Genomic DNA, 23,483 nt, shown 5'->3' on the forward strand with positions numbered 1-23,483 from the left:
AATTATGCTTAACATGAGTATCTCCAGGGGAAGAGAGAGAGAGAGAGAGAGAGAGAGAGATAGCTAACTCGAACTTTTTACTTTTTGCCTTTGATAACTCCTGCTGAGTATGGCCTTTTCCTTGCCAAAAAGAAATGTCACGACTCTCTTTCTCCATCTGTAGAAAACACACAGATAAAGCCATCAGTGTTAAGCAGGGCTTATTCATGTCGTAAATTCCCACCTTAAAGTGTTTAATAAGTAGTAAATTGCTCATTTTAATCCTCCCAGGCCAGCGCTTTGTTGCTTTTTAGGCCTGTGGCATCATCTGATAGCAGATTTGCAGATATCTAATGGACTCAGTTCACTGAAGACAGTGACACAGACAAGGACCTGATGAGTAATAGGCCAGCTCAAAGAAATGATTTGCACCTCTAACCTCAGATTCTGGGTTTTAAATGAGTCATTTTTTTCCTTTTAGTTCATCCATCCACCATCTTGCAAGCAGCCGCAGTGTTTGAGAGAACACTACCACCAGTAGGCTGCAGGATGCCCTGGTGGGAAGTGACTTTGTCTCACAACAGGAAGGTCATAGTTTTAATTCATACAGCAGCCATTGTGCTTAAACTCCCCTGAAAGGAAACAACTGATGCTTAATGCAAAATCTCCCCAGTTAGTGAGGTGTAAAAACATAGTGCGCCATACAGAAGGAAACAAATTTGAGCTTCACTCCGATTTTAATCAAATAATTCTTGCAGGTCTGAAAAACATCTGAATCCACAAACTGTTGATCGAGCTGCATCATTTAAAAAAAAAAAAAAAACAACCTTGCTGCATTGATTTTCATCTCTTTTTTTTAAACATTCGAGGGTGTCATCAGATTTCAATGCTAAATCAGCGAAGTAGCCTATTCTTTGTCTTTGAAGCCTGTAAGTTCCTCTGTGAGACTTTGCAAGCCTATCTATCTTGACCGCCTGGGAAGATTCCCACTTCACTGAGTTAATTAATGTTTTATATCTCCTTCAATTCCTCTAATTGCTCCAGTAGTGTATGATTAAGTTTTAACCTCCAACATTTGCCTCACTTCATTTTTAATGTATCCAATATTTTTCAGTAGTTTGTTGCTTTGGATGTTTTTTTGAGGAAATTGGTGACCTGTGTTTCTCTTTTTTTTTTTTGCTGTTTTTTTTTTTTTATCTCAAGTAGGCTTGTGATTAAATTTAAAAGTTAGATCCCTAGTGGGTGACCCCTCTGGACCAGTGGTTTCAGGCACCTTTTTCTTATCATGTTACAAACACGCACAGCTTCCTTGAAGAAACCAAATCTGTCCTTGTTTTAACATCTTGCCGAGGTGCCATCCTGAGCCAAAGAGACAAAGATAATGTTCATGTTGTGTCGCTGTTTGAAAGCCAAGCTCTGGTCCTTTCCACATGTCTGTTTTGGCCAGTGAGCAGCACAAGCATGAGGGAAATGTGTAGGTGGTTAGATCAGCCGATGAAGTGTAAATACCACTCAATCTGTTCTCATTAGAGGAATAAAAACATACGAATCACTTCGCCTCTATTAAAAATGCCCCAGGGTCCTAGTTAAGTATGTGTGTGTGTTCTCATAAATGTGGTTGTGTGAAAGAGAAGGAGGGGGGGTGACAGAATGATGTTTTGGCATTTGTGTCTGCAGAGGGGATCTGAAATGCCACCACCATCAATGCTGCTTAATTCTCAGAAACACACTCTTAATCTGAACAGACAATCCGTTCCGACAGCCACTGTTATGATTCAAATCAACTCGGAATGAAGGGTGTGTGTGTGTGTGTGTGTGTGCTCTTGTGAGTGAGAGAGTATGTCATTGTGTTTTGGTATGTGATTAGGTGTCTGTGTGTGTGTGTGTGTGTGTGTGTGCATCTCTGTATGTGTGTGTGCATGACCAAGATATCACACATCCATTGCACATTCCCCTATGATAATGTGGATTGATTATGGATATGATAATGAGAGGCCGGCGCGGCGTCGCGACCTTCACAAGGTCTAATTGAAACAAGCGTTGGTCCTCCGAAGCACTTATCAAGTCACACAGCACATCATTAATCACGGAGAATACAAGCTGTCACTGTAACACACATGCACACACGCACACACACATATCCACACATTCTCCATATTTTTCTGTTTTTCTAACATGCACACACACATGCTCTCTCTCCCTTCTCCTTTCTCTCCCTCTCTTTCTCTTACACACACACACACAATGCAAGCTGTCACTACAATATGCCTGGCATTGTCTTCTTTTAAGGAGAGTGGACAGCTCGTCCACCCTCCATCTCTATTTTCTACAAGAAAAGTTGAAGAACAAACAGGCTGTTTGAGTTAAACCTTAAAAAAAAAAAGAAAGAGACGAGGTGGATTGTTAAAACAATTCGACAAATATGAACAGCTGTTCACTCTACCCAAACTCGCCTGAAATTGAATTAGCTCAAGTTGTTTTACTACCTGCTTTTATTAGAAGACAATTTAACAACCAAATGTGATTCCAATGTCTGATTAAGGCAGCATATGGTGCCTACCTGTTAAACACAATGTGTTCAATACCAGCTTAACGCCTCAGTGAGCCACTCGAATAAACTAATAAGCCCAATATCATATTAGTCATTACATAGTCCAACACACAAAATTCCAATCTGATAAAAAGGTGGTTTCATTATCATCATAGGGAAAACACAAGGGAGTTTGCATGCAGTGCGTTGATACCATCATCAACTTGGTTAATTGTTATTCAATTAACTGCTTTTGTTAATGGAACCAATTAATACTTTAAAACAAGCAGGGAGATATATGATTATTATGCATCTATGCAGAGTACAGCTAATTACAACTGTAAATCAATCAATTCTACATTAATCAGGTTGGAAAATGTCCAAAAACAACAAAGTCACTAAAAGACTTTGGAAGTTTTTTTTTCTCTTTTACATATTTTGATTGCCATGCTATTATCCTGTCTAATGATTGTTAACGATCCTTTAAAGAGTTTATGATCCAATTTCCTTGCTATGAATTTAATTGGGACCTAAACAGTATAATCTTACGGTGTAAGAGTGTGCCCTGTATTTAATCAACAGTGGTGTATTGGAAAAAAAGCTCTAACAAGGTCACAGAACTCCTCTCAGGGCAAATACAGTCGGTGAAGCTTCACATTGCTGAGGGATGAGGGCCAGACGGGCTTGATCAGTCACAGAAATACTGATAAATGTCACTTCAGTGCCAGGCCTTTAAGCATGATGTCTCCAGGATATACACTTCGGTGTGGGTTTCATTAATTGGATTTCAGGACATTAGAATACACTGCTTTCTTAGTAGCTTTTTATGTAATTTTTGTCAGTGGTAGAAGAAATATTCCGATTTTTGACTCAAGTAAAAGTGGAAAAAACAAAATGTAAAAGTACATTAGAAATCTCAGTTTTCAAAATTGTACTTAAAGCAAAACTAACTTTTAAAATATGAAATAACACTTTCTTTCTTTTCCAAATTAAACTTACTATTATTTCTGGGCATTTGCTGCTGCAATCTTAATTAGTCAGGTATGTATGACCTTTAGCTTATAGTGACTAATGTAAGCAAATGTGGGTAAATTTTGGGAAGCCACTACTGTGAAACTAATTTGATCATTTTTACGTAATGGATCAACATTTCAACAAGAAGTTAACAGTCTGTGCATACAAAAATAGACAGCGTTGTGGTCCTTTCCCATTTGTTCTCTGTCAGGTTGTCTGCTGAGGATGCCATTAAAGCAACTATTTGAAGAAAATCCAAATAAAATAGGGGGAAAAAATCAACTTAATGTGCCATTATCTTGACCAACAGACCACAGTGGCAGTTTTCAGGAAAGGGTCGTAAAATCTGGCCTTAAGGGAAAGCACCTAAGTATTCCCAGCAAAATGTGCTTCGATATGAAAGTAAAATTATTAATTAGAATCATTATATATCATTGAACTGTATTCATTTTGATGATGCATTAACATGTGAGCAGCATTTTAAGGTCAGAAGTGGCTGCTGTGGCACAAAAACAACCCATTTTACACAGTGATGGGTGGGCATGTGTGTGTATTTTATGTAGGTTTAAAGCTCATAAACCATTGAAATACAGTAAATGTCAGTAAAGGTAGTTGAATAGAAGTATACATACAATCAATAAATTGACGCACAAGTAAGCCTGAAATTTGTTGCTTTACAGCATTGTATCAATCACACTCATGCCCTAAAATGCTGTGAAAGACTTGTCAGACTTAGACAAAGAAGTCTGTTTTGGTCACAACTCATTTTATAATCATCCTCATCTGAAATTATGTCTTTTTTAACTAAAAGTTCTAGGCCTGAAATTATCATATAAGGAGCAATAAAACATGAAATGGACAAACAAAGCCTTGTCTCTGCAGGGAGACCATTAAACCAACCTGTTTATTGCTAATGGTAATTAGTGACCCAAACATAACTCTGCGCACAGAGATCTCTGACTTCTGCTTAAACTCTGCTTCAAATAAGGCTCTTGGTTTCATGAGACAATGTGGTTGTAATTTAGGTTTGGAAAAACATCAACAGACTGTCTTCCTTTATACATAAAGATCTTCTAATCAGTCCAGTCTAATTATTTTCCTTATATCCACTGCAAACACCTGAACTGTAATTGCCACACATATAGTAGGTCTTTCACTTTTAAATGAGACTGCCCTCATTTATCAGAAAAATAATCCTCGCCCTGGATAATTATCAGACATACAAATATAAACACCTTTAGAAGTTCTGATGCGAGGACCTGCTTGCCTCTTAAGTTGATACAGTCATGTGACCTGACCAGTGCCCTAGTTGAACACCTCTTAGATGTTTATGCATATATGGACGCTAATCTCTGTCAGGACTGTGGGATTTGGGAATATTTTGTTTAACAGAGATCAAAGTAGCCGGCTTGGATAAGGAGAAACCCTTCAACCACATCAAACAGAGAGCAATGCATCCTCGAATCCCACGCCCATAGTAGCCAATCAAGCCATGCATAACTCTTTTTTCCTTTGTAAAAAGGAAAAGGATTCTCGGTGTGGGTCTGCCTCCTTCAGCATCCCATGCAGCTCACCCCCCACTGAGACCAGGGGTTGTTTAGGCTTACAGACTATCACGGAGAGCCACTGCACCGCATCTGTATGTCTCTCATGCTTGGCTAACACGATGCTGGTATTGAGGAACAGAGAGATGCTGTGTTAAGAGATCAAAGCAGCAGTGCAGAGATTTAGACTCGCGGCCTGTCAGTCAAGATGGCGAGACAAAGCAGGAGAAGACAGAAATGCTTACACACACACTGCTGCTCGCTCGTCGGCTTCCTCTGTGGTGAGCCTGTGAGGGGTGAGGCGTTACTGTCAGATGGCTTAGGGGCTACTCATTTGTAGACATCTACACCGTTGCGTGAACACCTCAACTCTCACACGTAGAAGGACACACACACACTCTTACAAACTACTGATACAAGCCTGGGTGGGTAAGAGGTCGCCTGCAGACCGTATATTGGCCTGTGGAGGAATGTTCTGTGCTCTCAGCATTTTCCCTCGTCTCAAAGATGAATAGAGCTATTTTACAGACAGCGGAGAAACAAAACAACACTGCGTGGTTAGATACATGATGCAGGGGTTTCATTTCTGGTGGATCAAAGACATGTTTTTTTTTGTCAAGTTTGCAATACATCTCAAATACTTTTTCAGAGCCGAGACATAAAGGAGAGAACATTTCAGATCAACAGGACATCCTGCCGTAAAGAATGACCCTTGTTCATGTCTTATTTTTTAGTGAGGTATGCTGTTGCCTGTGGATGCGATCACTCAAGCGCGGTCTGTTTTTGTATTGTATTGTGCAATGTTCTGGCAATATCTTTGTCCCTTTCACCTAGTGTGACAGGAAAGATCATTTCCTTTGTAAAATCCCTCAAAAAAATTAGCTCCTATTAAGGGGAAGCCAGTAAGAATGATATCACTTGGAAAAAGGCTTTCTTATATTTTAAATTTGGATCAATACAACATAAATAAAGACAAATAAAAAGGGGAATTAAAAAAAAATACTTACCACAATCTCACAACTGGTGATTCATCAGAAAACTCCTGAGATTGGTTGAGTTGCCCATAAAGGAAGACCTTTGATTGGAATAAGAAATACACAACACCACCTGGTGGCCATCGACTGTAACATTTTAATTTAGAGTTTCCATCCTTGAAAATCACATCACATGAAAAACGGAAATGGCAAAAGAATATTATGCTAAAAGAAAATGTACAAAAAAAGACAATACTTAACAAATCAGACATTTCAAATCACAATAAAAGCATTTCGTCATGAAAAGAGCAACACAAGCTGATGATCAGAAATCAGAAGTCTGCTCTTAAATTAAGGCGGGATGTCAATGAAAACCTGAACCAACACATTACAAACTGTGTTAGGAGAAACTTGGGGCACACATAAGTTTCAGGCAAAATGGCGGAGCATGCCCTCATTTCAGGAGAAGTCCAGCGTTCAGAGAGAGGACTAAGGCTGGTACCTCTACACAAAAACCGTGACACAAGTCAAAGCACAGAACAGGGGCACATTAGTCAGCGAGGAGGCATGGAGGACAGAGTGCCAAAATACAGACAAATCTGGTTTCCTGGAGAGCCCATGGTAGGTACAGATCCAGGAATGGGGCATGATCCCATTAATAGGTCCCAAACTGAAGTGATCTGTTTTCATTTTCAGTTTGTGCAGTTCTCAGAAGCCTGAAAGAGAAAAGAAATACACATACTTGTCATTCACCATGATAATTCATTGCATGTTCATAATAAAGTGACTGATGTTTGCAAAAATGAATGAATGTGTGGAAAACACAGAAGATCCATCAAAAGCTCTATCACTCATGAGTCTAAAAACAGTATCTCCAATATATTTTCCTGCAACTAACTGTACTCAACAGTAGTTAAAATGTTCCCTTTTCAATTCTGTCACATAATCCCATATCTGCATATGGGCATTAAGTAAAAAGAAATACTTCATAATTTTCCTTGTATAGCAGAAAAAAGGACAATTACAGTGTATGAGTACAGTGCACTGTAGATGCTGATAGAAAAACGCTTGATAGAAGGTGCCAAGTAGCTCAAACCAAATTAAACTTTGACGGTATACCATCATATTAGAAAAGGGCCGTATACACTAACTCCTACTGTGTATCTGCAATTTTATAATGTGATATTGATATATTAAAAGGGTCCCACATAGTGAAAATCCATTTATATTGCATTTTGTATGTCCCAAAAACTTGGAGGTATAAAATAAAAGCTGTGAGAAAATAAAGATACTTACTACTGCCATTGCTCTAGCCCATCTCAACAAGCAAACAGAAACTAGTCTTCCAGTTAAAAATGCATATATTCCTGGCCATTTGCTGCCTGCTGCTTATAAGGTGAGCTATTCAGTATGTAGTCTGACTCACCGGATGTAGAATGCAGGTAAAAGCCATTTCTTTTCAGCTGGCTTTGTTCCTCCTTCCCCTATCTCTGTTACTGTTTTCTTTATGATGGGAAACAACAACAATAATCTTTGAGCAACAATCTAATACACTATAAATTTCAAGTTTTGAAAAGACTTTGGATTTGGAGCATTTTTAGCCCCCTATAGCAGAAAGATAGTGGGGTATAACCAGAACATTCTGTAGTACAGAAAATAACCATTAGGGGAAAAATAAAAAGATTGTATTCAACATAAAAAAAGTAACTTTGTACAAAAATTTAAAAGTAAAATGCACCTTAAAAGAGCATTTCCTATTTCAGTGACAGAAGTATTGCACAAATATTGACCAAACTGTCAAAAATGAATACTGTTTAAGGAGGTTATTCCTCACATTGTGATTTTTATTATCACTCAGATTCTTCCTCGTCTGACCCACAGAAAACCTACCTAGGAATAAGTCTGATTCTTAAACCCTGTGAGCATTTGCAATCCCATCTTCATTCCAAATCTGGACCAGATACAGCACCTAACCTTTGTTCTAAACCTGCATCGTTTCAAGCCTTTGGATTAACATATTATGCACAATGCAAGAACACAAAAATACAGAAAGGCACATTCAATAACATTTAATTAAAAAAAAAAAAAAAAAAAACTTCATGTTTTTTGTTTGAAGCCAAAGCAGCTGGTGTGAGGTGTAGTACAGAATGGTCTGGCAAAGCAAGACTATTCAGAATGAGCAGATGCCTCACAGTCAACCAGGTTTATTTGCTTTGTTGAACTGTTTCTGCCAACTCTAAACTGTCTCAGCTACCAGCAAAGCACAGTACAAGTTGATATTTTTGACAGCAATGTCATCAGTACAGAAGCATCCTGACTGTTATCACATTGTGCGGCTAATGTGTCTGAGGTTATCATTAGCTTTGATCACATGACCACAGGCCATGGCAGTGTAGGAAATATATTGCCCAGAGACATTCAGAGATAGAAAGTTCTGGTCTCATACACACTTTCATGTCTATGTCAGTTATCTGGGTGTCAGCAGTTTCACAGATGCAGACAGAGTTTCTTTCCTGAAGTGGGTGTGAACAGCAGCCGATTAACTGTATTTAAAACTGCATACATTTTAACAGCCTGTTTCGAACAGGCCTAAACCAGCGGTTATACAGTCATGGTAAAATTAACCATCTTTGCAGTGTATTGAGCTAAAAAACTGAAAGACACACTGGTGAAGACATGCAAGACTTTCATTATTAGCTGGAAAGAAGCACAATATGGGACTCTTAAATGATGGTCATTTTTCTGGTATCTTTCTATCCGATACATCTTGTTGTCTCATTCTATATATTGCTATAGCACCCAATTCACTGTGAACACTCTTATCCTAGCTTTTTTGAAGGTTAGCAGAGCAGCTGCAGGCACTACACCTTACAGCTTGACACAACTAAATTTCAGCTGATGTAGACTGTTGTCATTTCAAAATCTGAATATGTAATAAAAAAACTAGTCGATTAACGGAGTGAATGCCTTATACATTTTAAAATATAAGTATGATGTCAGCAGCTGATGGTTTGTTATTGCTGTGTTTCAGAGAGAAATTAACATCTCATCTGTTCAGGATTTAATTTAATGCCTCTGTAGTAAATAAAATAAAAAAAGTGTCCAGGTTCTAATATCTGTCATTTAAGGAATGTATAAAATAAGACATGTCTTTCTGATTCATCTAAATATCAGGGTTTTACAGAGAAATGTGTAGCTTTGTGTGGTACCTCTCACCTTTTTCGGGGGGTTTCTTTTCCTTTCTTTCTTCTCATAAACATGCTCAAATTTTCAAATAACTTGCCCTAAAAGCTAAAACTGTGCTGCTTTTTGATACCTTACTAAATATTACAATAAATGTTAGAATACAGAAATGCAAAACTTTCAATAGCACCACAAAACAGGTCTAAAATAATGCGTAAACATCAGATTTACAGTAAACGGTTTGATGCACCACCTCATTCTTCAAGAACTCAAACGCGACACACACGGACTCATATGTGAAACATCTGTGTGTTCCTCGCTAGTTAGAGCTTCTCAGATGTGAGGGTTTTCTGCTCATCTCCATGCAATAACGTTGCAACTTCAGGATTCAATGTTTTGAACTGTGCAAGACAAATTCAGACACCACTTTTGGGATTTTCACATTGGGAAGTGACATGATTTCTCATACCTAACTGATCAGCAGCCACAATGGTTAGTAAACAGGACTACAACCTCACATGCCACATCTTAAAAACATTCTCTTCACGAATATGAAAGGACTGGCTTATTAAGAGCCTGTTTATGTACCTTGAGAGACTCAGAGGCTTTTCGAAGCTCTTTGATGACTGCAGACAGGGCTTCTGGGTTGATGCCCTGCTCACACAATCTCACACATATGGACAGAGACTCCATGTCCAAACCTGTGTTCAGCAATCTGGAGATCTCCAGCAGCACTGTAGGAGGAAGAAGGTGTGAAGTCAAAACTCTTACAAACAAGCGCTCAACATAAAACCCGTCTATTTTACAAATAAAATTTAAGTTACTTCCCCCACGAATAAACAACTGCATGTGTATTTAATACATATTTACCGTCCATTGTCTCCCGGACTGCATTTACGTTTGCATTTGCTGCACTTGCCATAGTGATGGATGAATATAGTTAGCTAACGCTTGCTAGTAGGTGGCTAACTAATGAAGACTTGAAGACGCGATACAAGAATAATAAGTTACCACAACAGTTCAGCCAGACTTTAAACGTGTCGTACTCATTTTAGAAAAGAGCTGTAAGTAAATTAGAAATGTGCACTCATGACGGGACAATGTTAGCTGCCAGTTAGCCACCTAGCCTGCTGCACTGGACTCTCGCGCAACTGCTGGAGGAAGTGATGACACAGATTTCTTCGTTTCTATTGGCTGCGGGGTCTTGTGGGCGAAATTGAAATAAACGTTTGAACTGTCTCTGCTGATTGTTTGCTGCTGAGTCTTCATGAGGATCTTTTTTAACTGTGTGTACAAAGTCCCGACCCATTAACAGCTGTAAGTACCAACGGCTAAATGTATATAGCTCATATTTTATTTTATTTTAAAGTAAAGTGTAACGTTGTAACCAAATAGTCGTCGCTTCCTTCGAAGGCTAGTTAACGTTATAGAAACGAGGGAAGCAATGTAACTAACATACCAAGCTAACTAACATAAAGCCTTACCAGAAACTAGAGACTGTTGTTTTGTGGATTATTCCTTGTAAGTGTTATGTTTGAAATGTCTTTGACTAGGATATTTGGTTTTGTCAGCTAAGATGGGGGATGTCGAGCCACAGATCACCCCAGAGACTCCAGGTAGGCCTTCCATTAGGAACCCCTTTGAAAGTCCCAATGACTACCACCATCTCCGGGAACCCCTGGTCCCAAGCCCCTCTGTCTTCAAATCCAAGCCTTGTAAAGCTGTAAGTTGGAACTCACTTTATACCTCCCACCTGAACAGCCAGTTCCCCAGGCATAGATTAAACCTAGTCTGAGACTAAAGGAAAAAAAATCAATGAAGATCTCCATTGAGTTTTTCCTCTTAGTCTCTGACTAGAATTAACTTATCTAACCCTTGTGGAATGAGCCCTTATGTGTTAGACAATGTGGCACATGCATGAATGCACATCTGTTACTGCAAAATCTAAATACTTTAGTTTTGCAGTTTGATGTTCCCATTTTTTTGTTGTGGACATCCTTCAGCACTTCCTTCTTTCAAGGCTGCATGTACTCTGTTATTCACTTCCTTATCTGTCTCTTTTCCAGACTCCACCCAAGTTTAACTGGTCAATTGATGAAATGGCCAGTTTTCTACCTGTACACATAGACCCAGAGGAAATCCAACGACAGTCTTTTTACCTCAGCCAGACAAGGTAAGTACTCTGAAACAGTAGTCACAGTAGATATATAGACAAAATTGAACTCTTGAACGATGTTACTGTACTGAAGTACAGTCATGTTTGTGTATTAGGAGAGTAATTTAAGATTGCAGGGAATTTAAGTGATTTGTTTATTCTTTCTTGTAGGACGGATTCTGACATCGAGGAAAAACGTCAGAATGCTATTGAGCAGGTTTGGAAATCTAATGTCATCTCATTTTACTGCATAATGGTAGTGTTTTTAGTGCATTGGTGATTTGTAATGATGTCGTTTCTCTGTTTCCCAATGAAGTTTTTTACCAAAGGAGCCATTGTGCCTTCCCCCTGGGCAGCACCAGACGTCCGTAAAGCCCCTCAGACGTATAAGAAAAGTAAGTTCTGTCACTGTTTCTATCACTTTTTCACTCCTGTTTAAAGATTGTCTGACGTTTTCATAGTTTTATGCATTTCATTTTATGTACTGTATTTTTTTTTTCAATTTAATGCTAATGTTTCTTCATTATGTCTTTTCATATGTAGGTTGTAAATCTGCAATGATTGCAGAGGAGCCTGAAAAAATCTCAGGTTGGTTTGCCTTTTGAGAGGGTTTAACATCATTTTCTGCAATCTGTGCCCCATCTCTAATTTTAAACTACACACTAACTTGTATTTGTTGTGTTTTTTTACAGTTGCTTGTCAGACAACCCTTTCATTGCCTTTGGCTTTTGACTTAGAGAAAGTATTAGGTAAGCTTCTATCAAATGCCAACAGAACAACGGTTGGAGAACAGCACAGTGCTCTACCATTAAGTCACCATGTCTGTTTTTTCCTTCTCAGGGGAATATTACCGTTACGAGGAGCCGTGTGATGCTATGCAGGAGAGTCTTAGTTCCTCCTCCTTGAGACGAAAACTGTTCCTCGATGGCCAGGGCAGTTACAGCGGCTCTGATAGCTCGAGTCCACCAAGCCCAGAGAGGAGCCGTGATAGACAAGAGAGGAAATTAATCAATGGAGGAGAGGAAGCTGTAGAAGGGGTTGATGGTTCTGAGGTTATGTCGTCTATCTTTTCCTCCCCTTTATCCTGTGGCGTGTCGGCTCCAACTCCCTCTACAGTGAGTGCAGGGATGCATATGATGATTATTTTGAAACACATATGCAGCTGAATATGTCTTATTCAGGCCATCAGCAAAAGGATCTCATTTTTAACGATGAAACTGAAGAAAGATAGCACCTCTGGATATCTTTTAGCCTTCAATCAGCAAATTTTTTCTTTTAATTTGAGTCCATCTCCTGATGATTATTATTATCTGTACAAGAGTCCCGCAAATGTTGGTCTTTCTCAAAAGCAGCCACTAAACTTGTGGAATTCAGTTAACATTTTTGGTTTAAGGGATCTTTAACAAGGATTTACAGGGCTTTTTGTGTTTCTAGTATAGTTAAATCAACAGTTGCACTGTTAAACAAAAATGAAATCACTTTGTGTTAATTCTAGGATCAGTTCTCATCCAGTCCCATCCAGCACGGCTGTTTCCGGGACTGCAGCCTTGGCAGCATCAGCAGTCCTATGTTTCCTGATAGATCGTCTCCTGCTGGCCTCGTCTCCCCCACAGTTTCTCCTATTGTTGCCCACGCAGCACGCACACCCATAGCCTCAGGTACACTTTGCTTTGCAACTTGTACACAATTTCACATTATAGAAATAAAGCAGAAGCAGGGAAATAATGTATTTAAAAGGCTGCAGTGATATTGACTCGTGTCTTCAATCTGAATCTGTGCTCTTTATTTAGCTGAGAGGAAGCATCCAAGCAATTTCACTCCACCTGGTGTTCCCCTGGACATAGATGTAACATCCTGCAATGAGAGTCCGTTTGTTGAAGGTTGCTCTCCCATTCGTAGCTGCTCCCCACACCAGCTCCATTGCCACAATGAGCCCCACCATGTCTCCAGACCCAAGCCCAGATCCAGAGTCCGCTGCTGGGCTTCTCCTCCCCTCATCTCCCTGATCCTCAACCCTAAGCTCCAAGACAATCACGAAGCAGAAGAACCACTTATATCTTCCTCATCCTCCTCCTCTTCTCTCCCCCCGATGGATCTAGATCCATTGTCACCCCTGGTCAGGGACGCCCACCCTGTTGACGCTGAGAGAGTTACATTGGATGCTATGGAACCTGTGAAAATGGAGGAAGGAAAGGATACAGGAATAGAAGTGAGGCTGGAGGATGAGGAGGACGAAGAGGAGGAAGGTGGAAGACCTTCAGGACAGCTGACCAGCTCACGAATGGGGAATGTGTCAGCAGTAGAAAGCTCTCAGATGTTTGTGTCTCTTCTGGCAGAGGGAAGCAGCATACGCTACGATTCTAGCATGCAGGTTTGTGAGAGCAATTTCACTGAGGCAGACTTTGCTCTTTTTGTATTTTACTGTTCTGTATATTTCACTTATATAAATGACTTATCATTGGTCATTTCATATTGATATTTTTCTTATTAAAGATTTGTGACCGACTGCGTTTTGTGTGTGTTTAGGTGGACAGCGGCTACAACACTACCTCAGCGGGCACTGCCAGTCTTATTGATGGTCTCAGCTCAGACTGTCACAGCAAAGAATCCTTCAGTTCCAACATGATGGAAGAAGCCTTCCAAGTCACCCGACACACTAAAGTAAAGGTAATGTTAACCTTTTAAACAGTCACAGTGTTGTGGATATATGAGTTTGTCTTTTAATTCTAATAATTGCAGTATAGTAGTTCAGATACATTACTGAAGGAAATCTTTTTTTTTATTTTCAACTAAAAGCAAGTTTCTTATCTTCCAGGTATTTTATCCTCATCACTGAGTCAACTGTTTTACGCATTTTAAGGGACACCTCTTCCAGTGGAAGCCTAAGATGGTTATTTTACAGTCAAATACAACAAAGTTTACACTATGTTTGAAGCATTTATGGCAGAGTAATTTGGTTAGACTGAACGAAGTCGACTGTTAAATGAAGTATGAATTGGATTAAGGGGTTTCACAAGTGGTTTTTGGTTGTTTGGAAGTTTATGGTTCAAGTTACCTGGCTGATGGCAAATGCATTTCCTCACCGTTTTATCACAGGACAAAGGGAAGTTGAGCCCATAGACATCATTGCCCCACTGTAAGACAATGACAGCTATAATTTTGAGTCTGCAGTGCTTTTTGATTCACTATACTGGCGTAATAAAGAGGGAGGAAAAATATCATTTCTGTACCAAACTTGCACAATAACCTTCTTGAATGCTGTATTAATGCATTATTTTAATTATATTTGGTGCTGACATGAATAACTTGATAGATCCTAACTTTCAGATGATATGAGATCTGTACTGTATGTATGTTTTTTTGTGAAACTGTTCATCATGATGAGTTCATATGACAAGAGCTTATTTTTCCTTTATTGAATGAATAAGAATTAAATTCAGGTCACTTGCAGGTCTTGTTTGTAACATTCAATTATTTATTACAGAATAAGACACTGAATAATGCCACTAGAGAACTAAAAGCTGATTGAGCCATTTCTATTTTACATTTTTTCTATACTTCAAGTATCAGCTGGATTGTTGTCTCATTAAATTCACTTGAATTCTTTGTCTGGCTTGAGGATACATTGTTTATTTTTGAGTTAGATCTTTGTAAACTGTTTTTGCAGTACTGAATAATTTGAGTAAAGGAGTATTTTGACTCAGTGGCTTTGTCCAGAAATGTATCACTCAGGACTGAGTTTCCATTATATCAGTAAAATGTATTATCATTTGATGCAGATTTCCCAATATTGTTCGACGAAAAAAATTCGGTGGGAGATTTTTTTATATATATATTTAAAGAAAACACAAAACCTTATGTAAAAAAAAAAAAACATTTTAATGACCAACTTGCATATTACAGTTTTTGACAAGTTACACTGCATTTATGACTTGCCATCCACGCCCTTGTCTGTGGGTTCATGTTTCAAATCATAATAAAATTACAAGTATAAGAACAAAGTGGTGCAGGTGAGATTGGAACGGTGTGTCTTTGTTGTGGTAGATTTATTAAAAAATTATATCTGAAACATAACCATTAACTGTGTGAATGCATCAGAGTCCAAACTGGTTCTTTTGCAGACTGATTTTTGATCTGGTTCAGCTGAATTATGGTGCTGCCTGTTCTGTCAGCGGTCCAGTTTTGGTTTCTTGGCCTGTGGTTCAGCATCTGGGACTGGAACACTCACACCAGGAATCTAAAATAGAGAACACATGCTTCTGTTGTAGAAAATGCAATTTGGTTACAAATAAAGTTGTTCAGTTTAGTCTGTCCTTACCACAGGGTCGGTCAGAGCCATGCGGATCTTCTGGTGCTGAATATTGGATGCATCCAGGCTGATGGTGACCTTCACCTTGTCAAATATCCGGAAAGTGTGCTGCTGTATGGTCAGAGTAGGACCCTGCAGATATGCAGAACAAATAAACGCTGTTTAGTAAATAGTAAAAAAAAAAACAAGCTGATGACGACTGATGAAAAATGACAAAATTAAACCAAATGTTTATACCTCTTCGTCAAAAACAATGCTTGGGGCAACTTTGTCTTTGGAGTCAAAGAAGACTGTTCCCTCCAGGCCAAACTTAGGGATGAGCACAATGATCGCATTCTTCCTCACAAACAGAACAAATCCTTCTTCGTTCAGAATGCCGCGGCTCTTGAAGAACAGCTGAAAGGATACAATTTGTATTGAAAGCATGAATGTGTGGTATTAGGTAAGTGGCTGGTTTATATGCAAGCCAGTTAACACAATTCAGACCTGTGTGTGGAAGGCAACAGATGCCCTCTGTGCGTACTGAGCCATTTTGTGTCTGTAGTTGAGGTTGTTGCAGAGGGCCGACTGCTTATGTTTGTCCATCAAATCTGGGTAGGTGCTGTCTGCTCCTATGGCCACTGCCAGCAGGCGATGCACTATGATATCTGCATATCTGTGTAGGAGAGCAGAGAAACCAGATGGAGGGGGAGGCAGGGTGGAGGTAGAGGTTTAGATGGCATCAGGAGGTTAAAAGGAAGCCTGGTGTGGTCAACTGTGCACCTATATTAGAAGAGTTTGCCCCAGCCCATTATGCATAATGTGTAGAATATCAGTTTCCATACCTTCTAATAGGTGATGTGAAGTGCGTATAAATGGGTGAGGCAAGGCCGTAATGGTGGAAATCGTTGTCCATTCCAGAACAAAAATAGACGGCTTGCATCATGCACCGAGTAGCCAAGATGCGCAGCAGTGTGTTAAAGTATGGAAAGCCATCCACTTTGGCCACATCCAGGGAGTCAGCCAGTGCCTTGGCTGTGTCTGTGTAGATCGCCACATCCTGATAAGAGATGAAAAGAAATATGTTATCACCATATGATATTTTTATGATAAAAAACTTGAGCACTGTTGTCAGTATGCCAGTTTTTGTAATTGATTTGTGTACCGCAGGGATTCCCAACCAGAAATATGTATGCAGTTTCCTGGGGGTAACAGAAAGATTGTGGCTAATAGAGCTGAATGATTTAGGGAAAATGTCCAGCTGCAATTTCTCTGATGGATTTCAAAGTCATTTTCAGTTCAATCTCACTGTCTAAAAGCTTTAAAGCATGTGTTGGAGACTGACTGTCACACAGATGATGGCTGGCACTCCTAAAATCATGTAAACACTAGTTAGAAACTTGAGTCAGTTCCTCTGTGTAATTTACATCCTGAGTTGCAGTATTTGTGATGTGCAAACTGCAGTTTCAAAATGCAATTTTGATTAAAATCGATTAATTGTTTGGCCCTGGTGGCTAAACTAATAAAATCAAATACAGAATTTAAAAAATTCACGTGTTATGAATGCCTGAAACCTACATGGTAAGTGAGCAGAAAGGTTTGGAAATATGGTAGATAAATGACTGAAATAGGTAAACAAAAGTAGTGGATAAGCACTTCAAGAGTTGCTAAAACTAATGAATAAATGACTAAAATACAAACTGAAAATATTAGAAAACTGGCTAAAATGACTGATCTAATGAGGCACTTATAAAAGTTTGGAAACTCTGGGCTGTCAAGATGTTCACCTGTGTGTCTGACTGGTTCTGTACATTTCAGTTGGATAGCAGCTTGTCTCTTTAGAGCATTTTAGGCCATAGTTTTTGACTGCATGCTTACATTATTTTACTTCGCACAGAAACAAAATTACTTAACAAAAAACAAAAACTACCAGGGTCAAAATTTGTAGCCCTCTTGATGCTAATAGTCAATTGTGTATCCTTTTTGCTGGATAACAGCTTGCAGTCGTTTGTTGTAGTTTGTAACAAGTTTCTGGCACATCTCCTGAGGAATCCCAGCCCATTTTTCTTGGCAAATCTCTCAAGCTTCTCCAGATTTGATAGTCTTCTGGCATGGACCTTGGTTCTTCAGTTGACTCCACAGATTTTCAATGGGATTCAAGTCAGGGCTTTGTGAAGGCCAGTCAGTAACGTTCACTTTGGTCTTCTGGAGGTAGATCTTCACCAGGAGCAGCATATGTTTTGTCTCATCTGACCAAAGGACATGCTTCCAGCATTCATAATCTTCCTCCAAGTTGTCCTTAGCATACTTCAGTCTGGCTTGAAGGTGTCTCTTCTGCAGAAATGGAATTTTTCTTGGCCTGCATCCTCGCAGTTCACCAGTAAACTTAAGTTGATAAGTTGAGTGATTTGTTATTTTGATTCAACTATGTTTGAGTCATTTAACAAATCTGAGATGTAGACAGTAATTTAGGAGTCTGGAATCAAGCACATCAGATTTAATTTTTGTGATTCTGCTCACATTTAGTGTTTTTAGAATTACTGCTGATTTATTGACACAACACCCTTCTTTGATAACAATACAAATTAAATAAGTGAGCTCAAGAAACAGGCATTTAACTTCATTTTTAGTACATGACCGTGTGTCTCCACTCACCTTGGACTTTGCAGCCTTGAGCAGGATGTCATAGTTAGATGGAGGCGGTGCTGGATGTTTCCTCAGCAGAGCACACTCTTGAAATTCATCATAGATCTTCTGAGCGACGGAAATATTGGCCAGCAACATGAACTCCTCTACCATGGAGTTTGTTTCCCTAATGACCAGAAGATGGGTTAAATTACATACATCCAAAACACAGCATGAATCACACAGAAGAGTAAAAGGATTCTGCAGAATGCTCCTTTTTCAGGTAACCTACATGAGCTCTTTGGTCTGCAGGTCAATGGGGTCGTGGGTTTCACTGTCCATGTGAAAACGGACCTCTAAAGACGAGAGCGTCAAGGCCCTAAATGACACAAAACACAAATTATGCTGATTCAATTATTTTAAATATACACAGTTACAACTCCGCACTTTCAGGTATTTTCTAATATCCCTTATCTTCTTTTCAAAACGCATTTCCATAGCATTAAAATGCACCATCCAGCATTTTATAAATCCATTACCCTTTCTCTATCCTCTGCCTCTTGAGGATTTTTGCTAACTTGTTGAGACCCCGCAAGCTCTTGGTGATGTCATCGTTCTTGTTGGTGTCATCGATCCTCATCTGGGCCTCAGCATAGGTCAGAGATGCCTGAACCAATGAATGGCAGACGGGTGAACAATGAAACACAAATACATATAAACCATTCTTGAAAGTATCTTGACTCTGTATAGTATTAACTTGCAAACTATTAAGCAGGTGGGTGTAATTTAATACACGCTCTTCAAAAAAAATATGGCTGAAAATGCAAATTGTCTGTGTCGTGTATCGGCACTACACCTTGGAGTTAATAACACTTTTTGTGAACCTGGTCTTCAGTATTTCTGCCTCGTGGTTCATTTCCCAGATACATGAAAAAGCCAACCTAGTAAAAGAGTAACAGAAAAAAGACCAGATATAGAGAGACATACATTTTAAATGAATTCACTTCTGATCAGCTGGAAATGCAAAATATAACCTACTGGTTGTAGCAGCTACAGTTTGTTTAAATTGATTACGTATGATGAAAGCAACTGACAATGTGGATTATTGTGCAAGTTTTTGTCTGTGTGTGTATCTTCAGTCCTCACCTCTCCACGTTGGAGCGTAGAGAGCAAAGATTGGAGCTGAGCAGCTCAGGAACCATGTCTATCCTCTGTTAAACACAATATGAAACAGTTTGGTCGAGTCAGAACTGCTAAACATTAATTAGATACACCAAGCCTCAATAAAATCCTAATTTCTTTTTATAAAATGTGATCAAATCCAATGATAGACTGCATGAACATTCAAACTGTCACTACATATACTTTGCTACCTCAAGAGGACATTTTATGCTGAGATAGAGATGACTGGAATAGAGTAATATAGCTAAAAATGCAACAAAAGTCTTAAACCATCACATACATTCTGAACAGATTCTTTGTTTACCTACACAACTTTTCCCATATAAATCCCAATGCTAACAGAACAGAGGAATTGTTTCCTGCTTTATTGTTGTTGCAACTTCAGACTGTGAATGTATTGTTTTTAGTGATGTTCAAACTAGAGAATGCAAACTTCTGAGTGTGATTTTCTTACTTTGCCACACAAGTACACTGTGGTGCCACGGTTGGCAGCCTCTTTGTCCAGAGCATTGCCAGGCCTGATGAAGTGACTGACATCTGCGATGTGGACGCCCACCTACAGCATAAAAATAGCTTGGTCAGACACACAAATGTGATACAGACACAAACAACTTAACACTGTTACTTAACAGTAACAATATATGTACCTCAAGGTTTCCGTTCTCCAGCTCTCTACAGTGCAAGGCATCATCTATGTCTGTACATCCTGGAGGATCAACACTGCACACTGTCAGATGCCTCAGGTCCTCTCTCCTCACCATGTCCTGTACAACACACAGTCACACTGGTTTATACACAGATCTACACATATGTGCTTTCAAATTCTATTCTAATAAACTGAACTAATCTAGAATAAGTGTGTCACAGTTACCTCTGGTGTGATAGCCCATGGCATCTTGGGAAGGAAATTGAGTACAGCCTGAGAGAAGGCCTGATGTGGAACGTCATGCTCCAGTAGCAGCACCTCCTGTTCTGTGTCCTTCTCCCCTGCACCTCCCAGACTGCGAACAAAGTGACCCTAACAGAGAGAAACAAAATATTTCCCTCCATCCTCCATATATATTCATATGGAACAGCTACATTTTCTGTCAGTGTTTGGCAAGTGGAGATGTAGTGACTGATAGCAGGATATCCAATGTTCCAAAAAGCTGACAGTCTGAAGAGATTCAAACTCACATTTGGATATCTGGAGTCTTTGGGCCAGCCATCGATGGACACCATAATCCTCTGGCCTGCCAGTGTGGACGCCTGTCGTGTTTCAATGCGAATGCGTGGGATACGGCGGTCTGCTGGGGTGAAAAGATGACGGGTAGACTGAAAGAAAAAGAAAAGGGATTGTTGAAAAGTGCTGCCGATAAGAGACAAAGAGCATCTAGGCAATTTGTACAGTATAAGGTATGTAAGATTTTCTACATTACACAAAGCATGCATATTAATTTTGAGGACAGCTTTACATTTTCAAATCAAGACTATGAAACAGTCTACACCTACCTCTTTGATTTGGGAGACATTCAGCATGCCACAGAATGGTCTCCAGTTCCTTTTGATGATTCCCACTACCTTTCCTGTTGCTTTCCTGGCTGCTTCAGCTGCTGATATCCTCAACTGTTTAAACACATAGGAATAAGGAGGTCATTAAAACACTGCAAAAGTACAGGCTCTCTTTCCGTGTAGCTCAACAACCAGATACTCCATTTCATTTTTAATTCTAAGGACTGATATAACACACACCTTCTCCAACTGTAAGCAGATGCAAAAGCTGTCTAATTATTCTTCCTTAAAGTAAAACTTATATTTACCGCTTTCTCTTCTTCCTCCTCTTCAACATTATCGTCCTTCGCTGCGCCTTCATCCTGCAACACGACCGAGGACGGCGCCACCCACTGATTCCGTGGCAGCAGCTGTACGGCAACCACATCCTGGTGCACTGCTCTGTTGAGGTTCTGAAGACCCTGGATGAGAATCTGGCAGCAAGCCAAAGAGATAGTACAAAGCTTATAGCATATGCACGGACTTCACATGTAGGAATTCCTCAAATCTCCAGCAAACCCTGATGATATATTATTGATGAACACTGTAGTTTTACAGATAAAGGAACACAAACCTCTGTGCCATCTTCCCCTTCTCCCTGGATAAAGACTGTGGCCTCCAGATAGTTGTCTCTGCTGGCCCTGAAGGTGCCCTGGACGAAGGAACCGCTCTTAATTCCTGCTTGGATCCTTGACAGAGGAAGGTGCTCTGGAAACAACACTTTACTGCTAGTGATCTCATTCTAAGGGAGGAAAAGAAAAAAGCAAGGTAAAGAGAGAACACAGAGAGTTATGCCCTATAAATAAAAAATCCAAATTTGACTTACACTCCCATTTTACACAGTGTTTACCTTGTCATCATTAGACAAAGCCAGACGATCTACGAGCTCAGGATTCGCTGTCAGACTCTTGATGTACTCTTCAACTAGGATGCAAGTAAATAAATACTCATGACAAAGCAGTAAGCTGACGCATTTTAAACAGAACTTGACAAGGAAGCTTTTTCCTGTTGAAAAAAGGACTAATTACATTTGTACACGAGTAGGCCGCTTTCCTCTGCTTTCTGCTTGTTCCCTTGGTCATTGGTGAGGAGAACCACCTTGAGCCCATCGGTGTCAGACTCAGATGTCTTCAGGTGCTGGCTGTACCATTTGGCTGCCACACGGATTGCACGGTCATTACGGTCATTGGCACTCTCCCCTGGTTCACGTTCAATGAATGTCTCTCTGGAAAAACAGAAATAACAAGAATATATGTGTAAAAGTGAGAAGCTGCTTCTAATTCATTATTACTGTGCAATTAGGATGTTGTGATCCTATAATAAAAAGTCTCCAGTGTCTTCGTACCTGTGGTGTTCATTGGTAAAGGTGTAGAAGTGTTTCTCTTTCTCGTGTATGATGTCCTTGAGGCGTTTGTAGACTGGTGCACTGCGGTGGCGTACCTCCTGCAGTACAGTCTGAAGTATAATCACATTACGGATCACAGCATCTTCCAGCACATCAATCTGCAAGACAAGTTGTAAGGAGAAGGTGGAAGACAATCAGAGATGTTCAGAATCAGATGCACAACTGAATGCGAGTTTAGTGATAATAAATAGCCTTGAATCAAGTAATCATTATCACGTAAATCTATGCTACATCTCTCTTGCAACTGGTTAAAATACCAATCATGACAAGACACACTAAGCTGAGTATATAGCTGCGTTTAAAGGGATGCGCCATTCATTTGTATATGAATATCAGAACATCTGATGGCCCCAGTCACGGCTCTTTATGTAATATTATAATAAAATGTGTATAAATGCTGCATTATCACAATATATAAGGCATTACATTGAAGTATGGATTACATGACAAGAGAGCATTAGACGTCTTGATGGTCAAAACGTCCTTCTTTTTTTGAGTTACACGCAAAAAAATTACCTGATGCAGCACCACATTCGTGTCAGGGATCAGATAATGTGGATAAGAGCAGAGACTGCTCTCCATACACGCGTCTGTCTGCAGCACCGTGGACTCCTGTTTGCATTCAGTGCAAGCTTCACTTCCACACCAAATATCATCTCTCAGATAATGCTCACGGACTATCTTCATCACCCCACCCGACCGGGTCTTTTTAACGAAGGTTTTGGATTTCAACATGATGGCGATAACAGCCTCAAGAATTTAAATCTTGGTGTTTTTATCCTGCTTTCGGAAGGGTAGCCGTCAGCTGCCCATGTGTAAGCTAAATCAGTGGACCGACAGAACTTTCTGAGAGTGTTAGGAAACCAGTAACGTTGTGTTTTAGATGTTTTAAAACGTTCAATTTTCTTATGTAGTAATTTATAAAACAAAAGAAATAATTTGTAGTCAAAAATATTGTAATTTTCCTTCGGTTTTCGAGTAAACTGATTATAATTCTGCGGTTAATTTTGGTTGACCATCTAGTTGTTCGATGACAACAAAGCAGAGGAAGGCAGAAGAACGACTGAGTTGACA

At 39.6% G+C, this 23,483-nt stretch overlaps 3 protein-coding genes across 4 annotated transcripts; 1 reads left to right on the forward strand and 2 right to left on the reverse strand.

The window, feature by feature from the left end:
* Positions 1–6,178: 6,178 nt before the first annotated feature.
* On the reverse strand, positions 6,179–10,363 carry mzt1 (mitotic spindle organizing protein 1). The gene is made up of 3 exons (XM_023291526.3): positions 10,095–10,363; positions 9,813–9,958; positions 6,179–6,757 (listed from the first exon to the last, which is right to left on the reverse strand). Exons 1-3 carry the CDS (start codon positions 10,144–10,146, stop codon positions 6,734–6,736), a joined length of 222 nt encoding a protein of 73 aa, XP_023147294.1. The 5' UTR covers positions 10,147–10,363; the 3' UTR covers positions 6,179–6,733.
* A 56-nt stretch (positions 10,364–10,419) lies between these two features.
* bora (bora aurora kinase A activator) lies at positions 10,420–14,985 on the forward strand. 2 transcript variants are annotated; one of them, XM_023291506.3, is made up of 12 exons: positions 10,420–10,541; positions 10,778–10,947; positions 11,291–11,397; positions 11,551–11,596; positions 11,696–11,774; positions 11,923–11,967; positions 12,072–12,128; positions 12,220–12,494; positions 12,875–13,037; positions 13,170–13,750; positions 13,906–14,046; positions 14,195–14,985. In XM_023291506.3, exons 2-12 carry the CDS (start codon positions 10,801–10,803, stop codon positions 14,213–14,215), a joined length of 1,662 nt encoding a protein of 553 aa, XP_023147274.2. In that variant the 5' UTR covers positions 10,420–10,541; positions 10,778–10,800; the 3' UTR covers positions 14,216–14,985. The 2 variants fall into 2 exon arrangements, with proteins under 2 accessions (XP_023147274.2, XP_023147283.2); XM_023291515.3 differs by having other exon boundaries at positions 10,425–10,541; positions 10,796–10,947.
* Positions 14,986–15,241: 256 nt separating this feature from the next.
* dis3 (DIS3 exosome endoribonuclease and 3'-5' exoribonuclease) lies at positions 15,242–23,389 on the reverse strand. Its single transcript, XM_023291494.3, has 21 exons — positions 22,926–23,389; positions 22,350–22,507; positions 22,033–22,229; positions 21,855–21,928; positions 21,579–21,746; positions 21,274–21,438; positions 20,966–21,079; positions 20,651–20,788; positions 20,346–20,492; positions 20,122–20,238; positions 19,929–20,030; positions 19,439–19,503; positions 19,149–19,233; positions 18,832–18,959; positions 18,585–18,671; positions 18,323–18,479; positions 16,513–16,727; positions 16,175–16,343; positions 15,926–16,084; positions 15,698–15,820; positions 15,242–15,616 (listed from the first exon to the last, which is right to left on the reverse strand). Exons 1-21 carry the CDS (start codon positions 23,142–23,144, stop codon positions 15,548–15,550), a joined length of 2,856 nt encoding a protein of 951 aa, XP_023147262.2. The 5' UTR covers positions 23,145–23,389; the 3' UTR covers positions 15,242–15,547.
* Positions 23,390–23,483: the final 94 nt, after the last annotated feature.

The sequence above is a fragment of the Amphiprion ocellaris genome, chromosome 16, assembly GCF_022539595.1.
Source record: "Amphiprion ocellaris isolate individual 3 ecotype Okinawa chromosome 16, ASM2253959v1, whole genome shotgun sequence".
Lineage (NCBI taxonomy): Eukaryota > Metazoa > Chordata > Actinopteri > Pomacentridae > Amphiprion > Amphiprion ocellaris.

Excerpts from the sequence above, each read along its gene's own strand:
- mzt1 (XM_023291526.3), bottom strand. The coding sequence starts at position 10,146 with ATGGCAAGTGCAGCAAATGCAAACGTAAATGCAGTCCGGGAGACAATG. Across the intron at positions 9,959-10,094 it reads AGTCCGGGAGACAATGGACG|TGCTGCTGGAGATCTCCAGA; the intron begins GTAAATATGTAT and ends TTCCTCCTACAG. Across the intron at positions 6,758-9,812 it reads AAGCCTCTGAGTCTCTCAAG|GCTTCTGAGAACTGCACAAA; the intron begins GTACATAAACAG and ends TTTCTCTTTCAG.
- bora (XM_023291506.3), top strand. The coding sequence starts at position 10,801 with ATGGGGGATGTCGAGCCACAGATCACCCCAGAGACTCCAGGTAGGCCT. Across the intron at positions 10,948-11,290 it reads AATCCAAGCCTTGTAAAGCT|ACTCCACCCAAGTTTAACTG; the intron begins GTAAGTTGGAAC and ends TCTCTTTTCCAG. Across the intron at positions 12,129-12,219 it reads TGACTTAGAGAAAGTATTAG|GGGAATATTACCGTTACGAG; the intron begins GTAAGCTTCTAT and ends TTTCCTTCTCAG.
- dis3 (XM_023291494.3), bottom strand. The coding sequence starts at position 23,144 with ATGTTGAAATCCAAAACCTTCGTTAAAAAGACCCGGTCGGGTGGGGTG. Across the intron at positions 22,508-22,925 it reads CGAATGTGGTGCTGCATCAG|ATTGATGTGCTGGAAGATGC; the intron begins GTAATTTTTTTG and ends CTTGTCTTGCAG. Across the intron at positions 21,439-21,578 it reads AAGGGGAAGATGGCACAGAG|ATTCTCATCCAGGGTCTTCA; the intron begins GTTTGTGTTCCT and ends GCTTGCTGCCAG.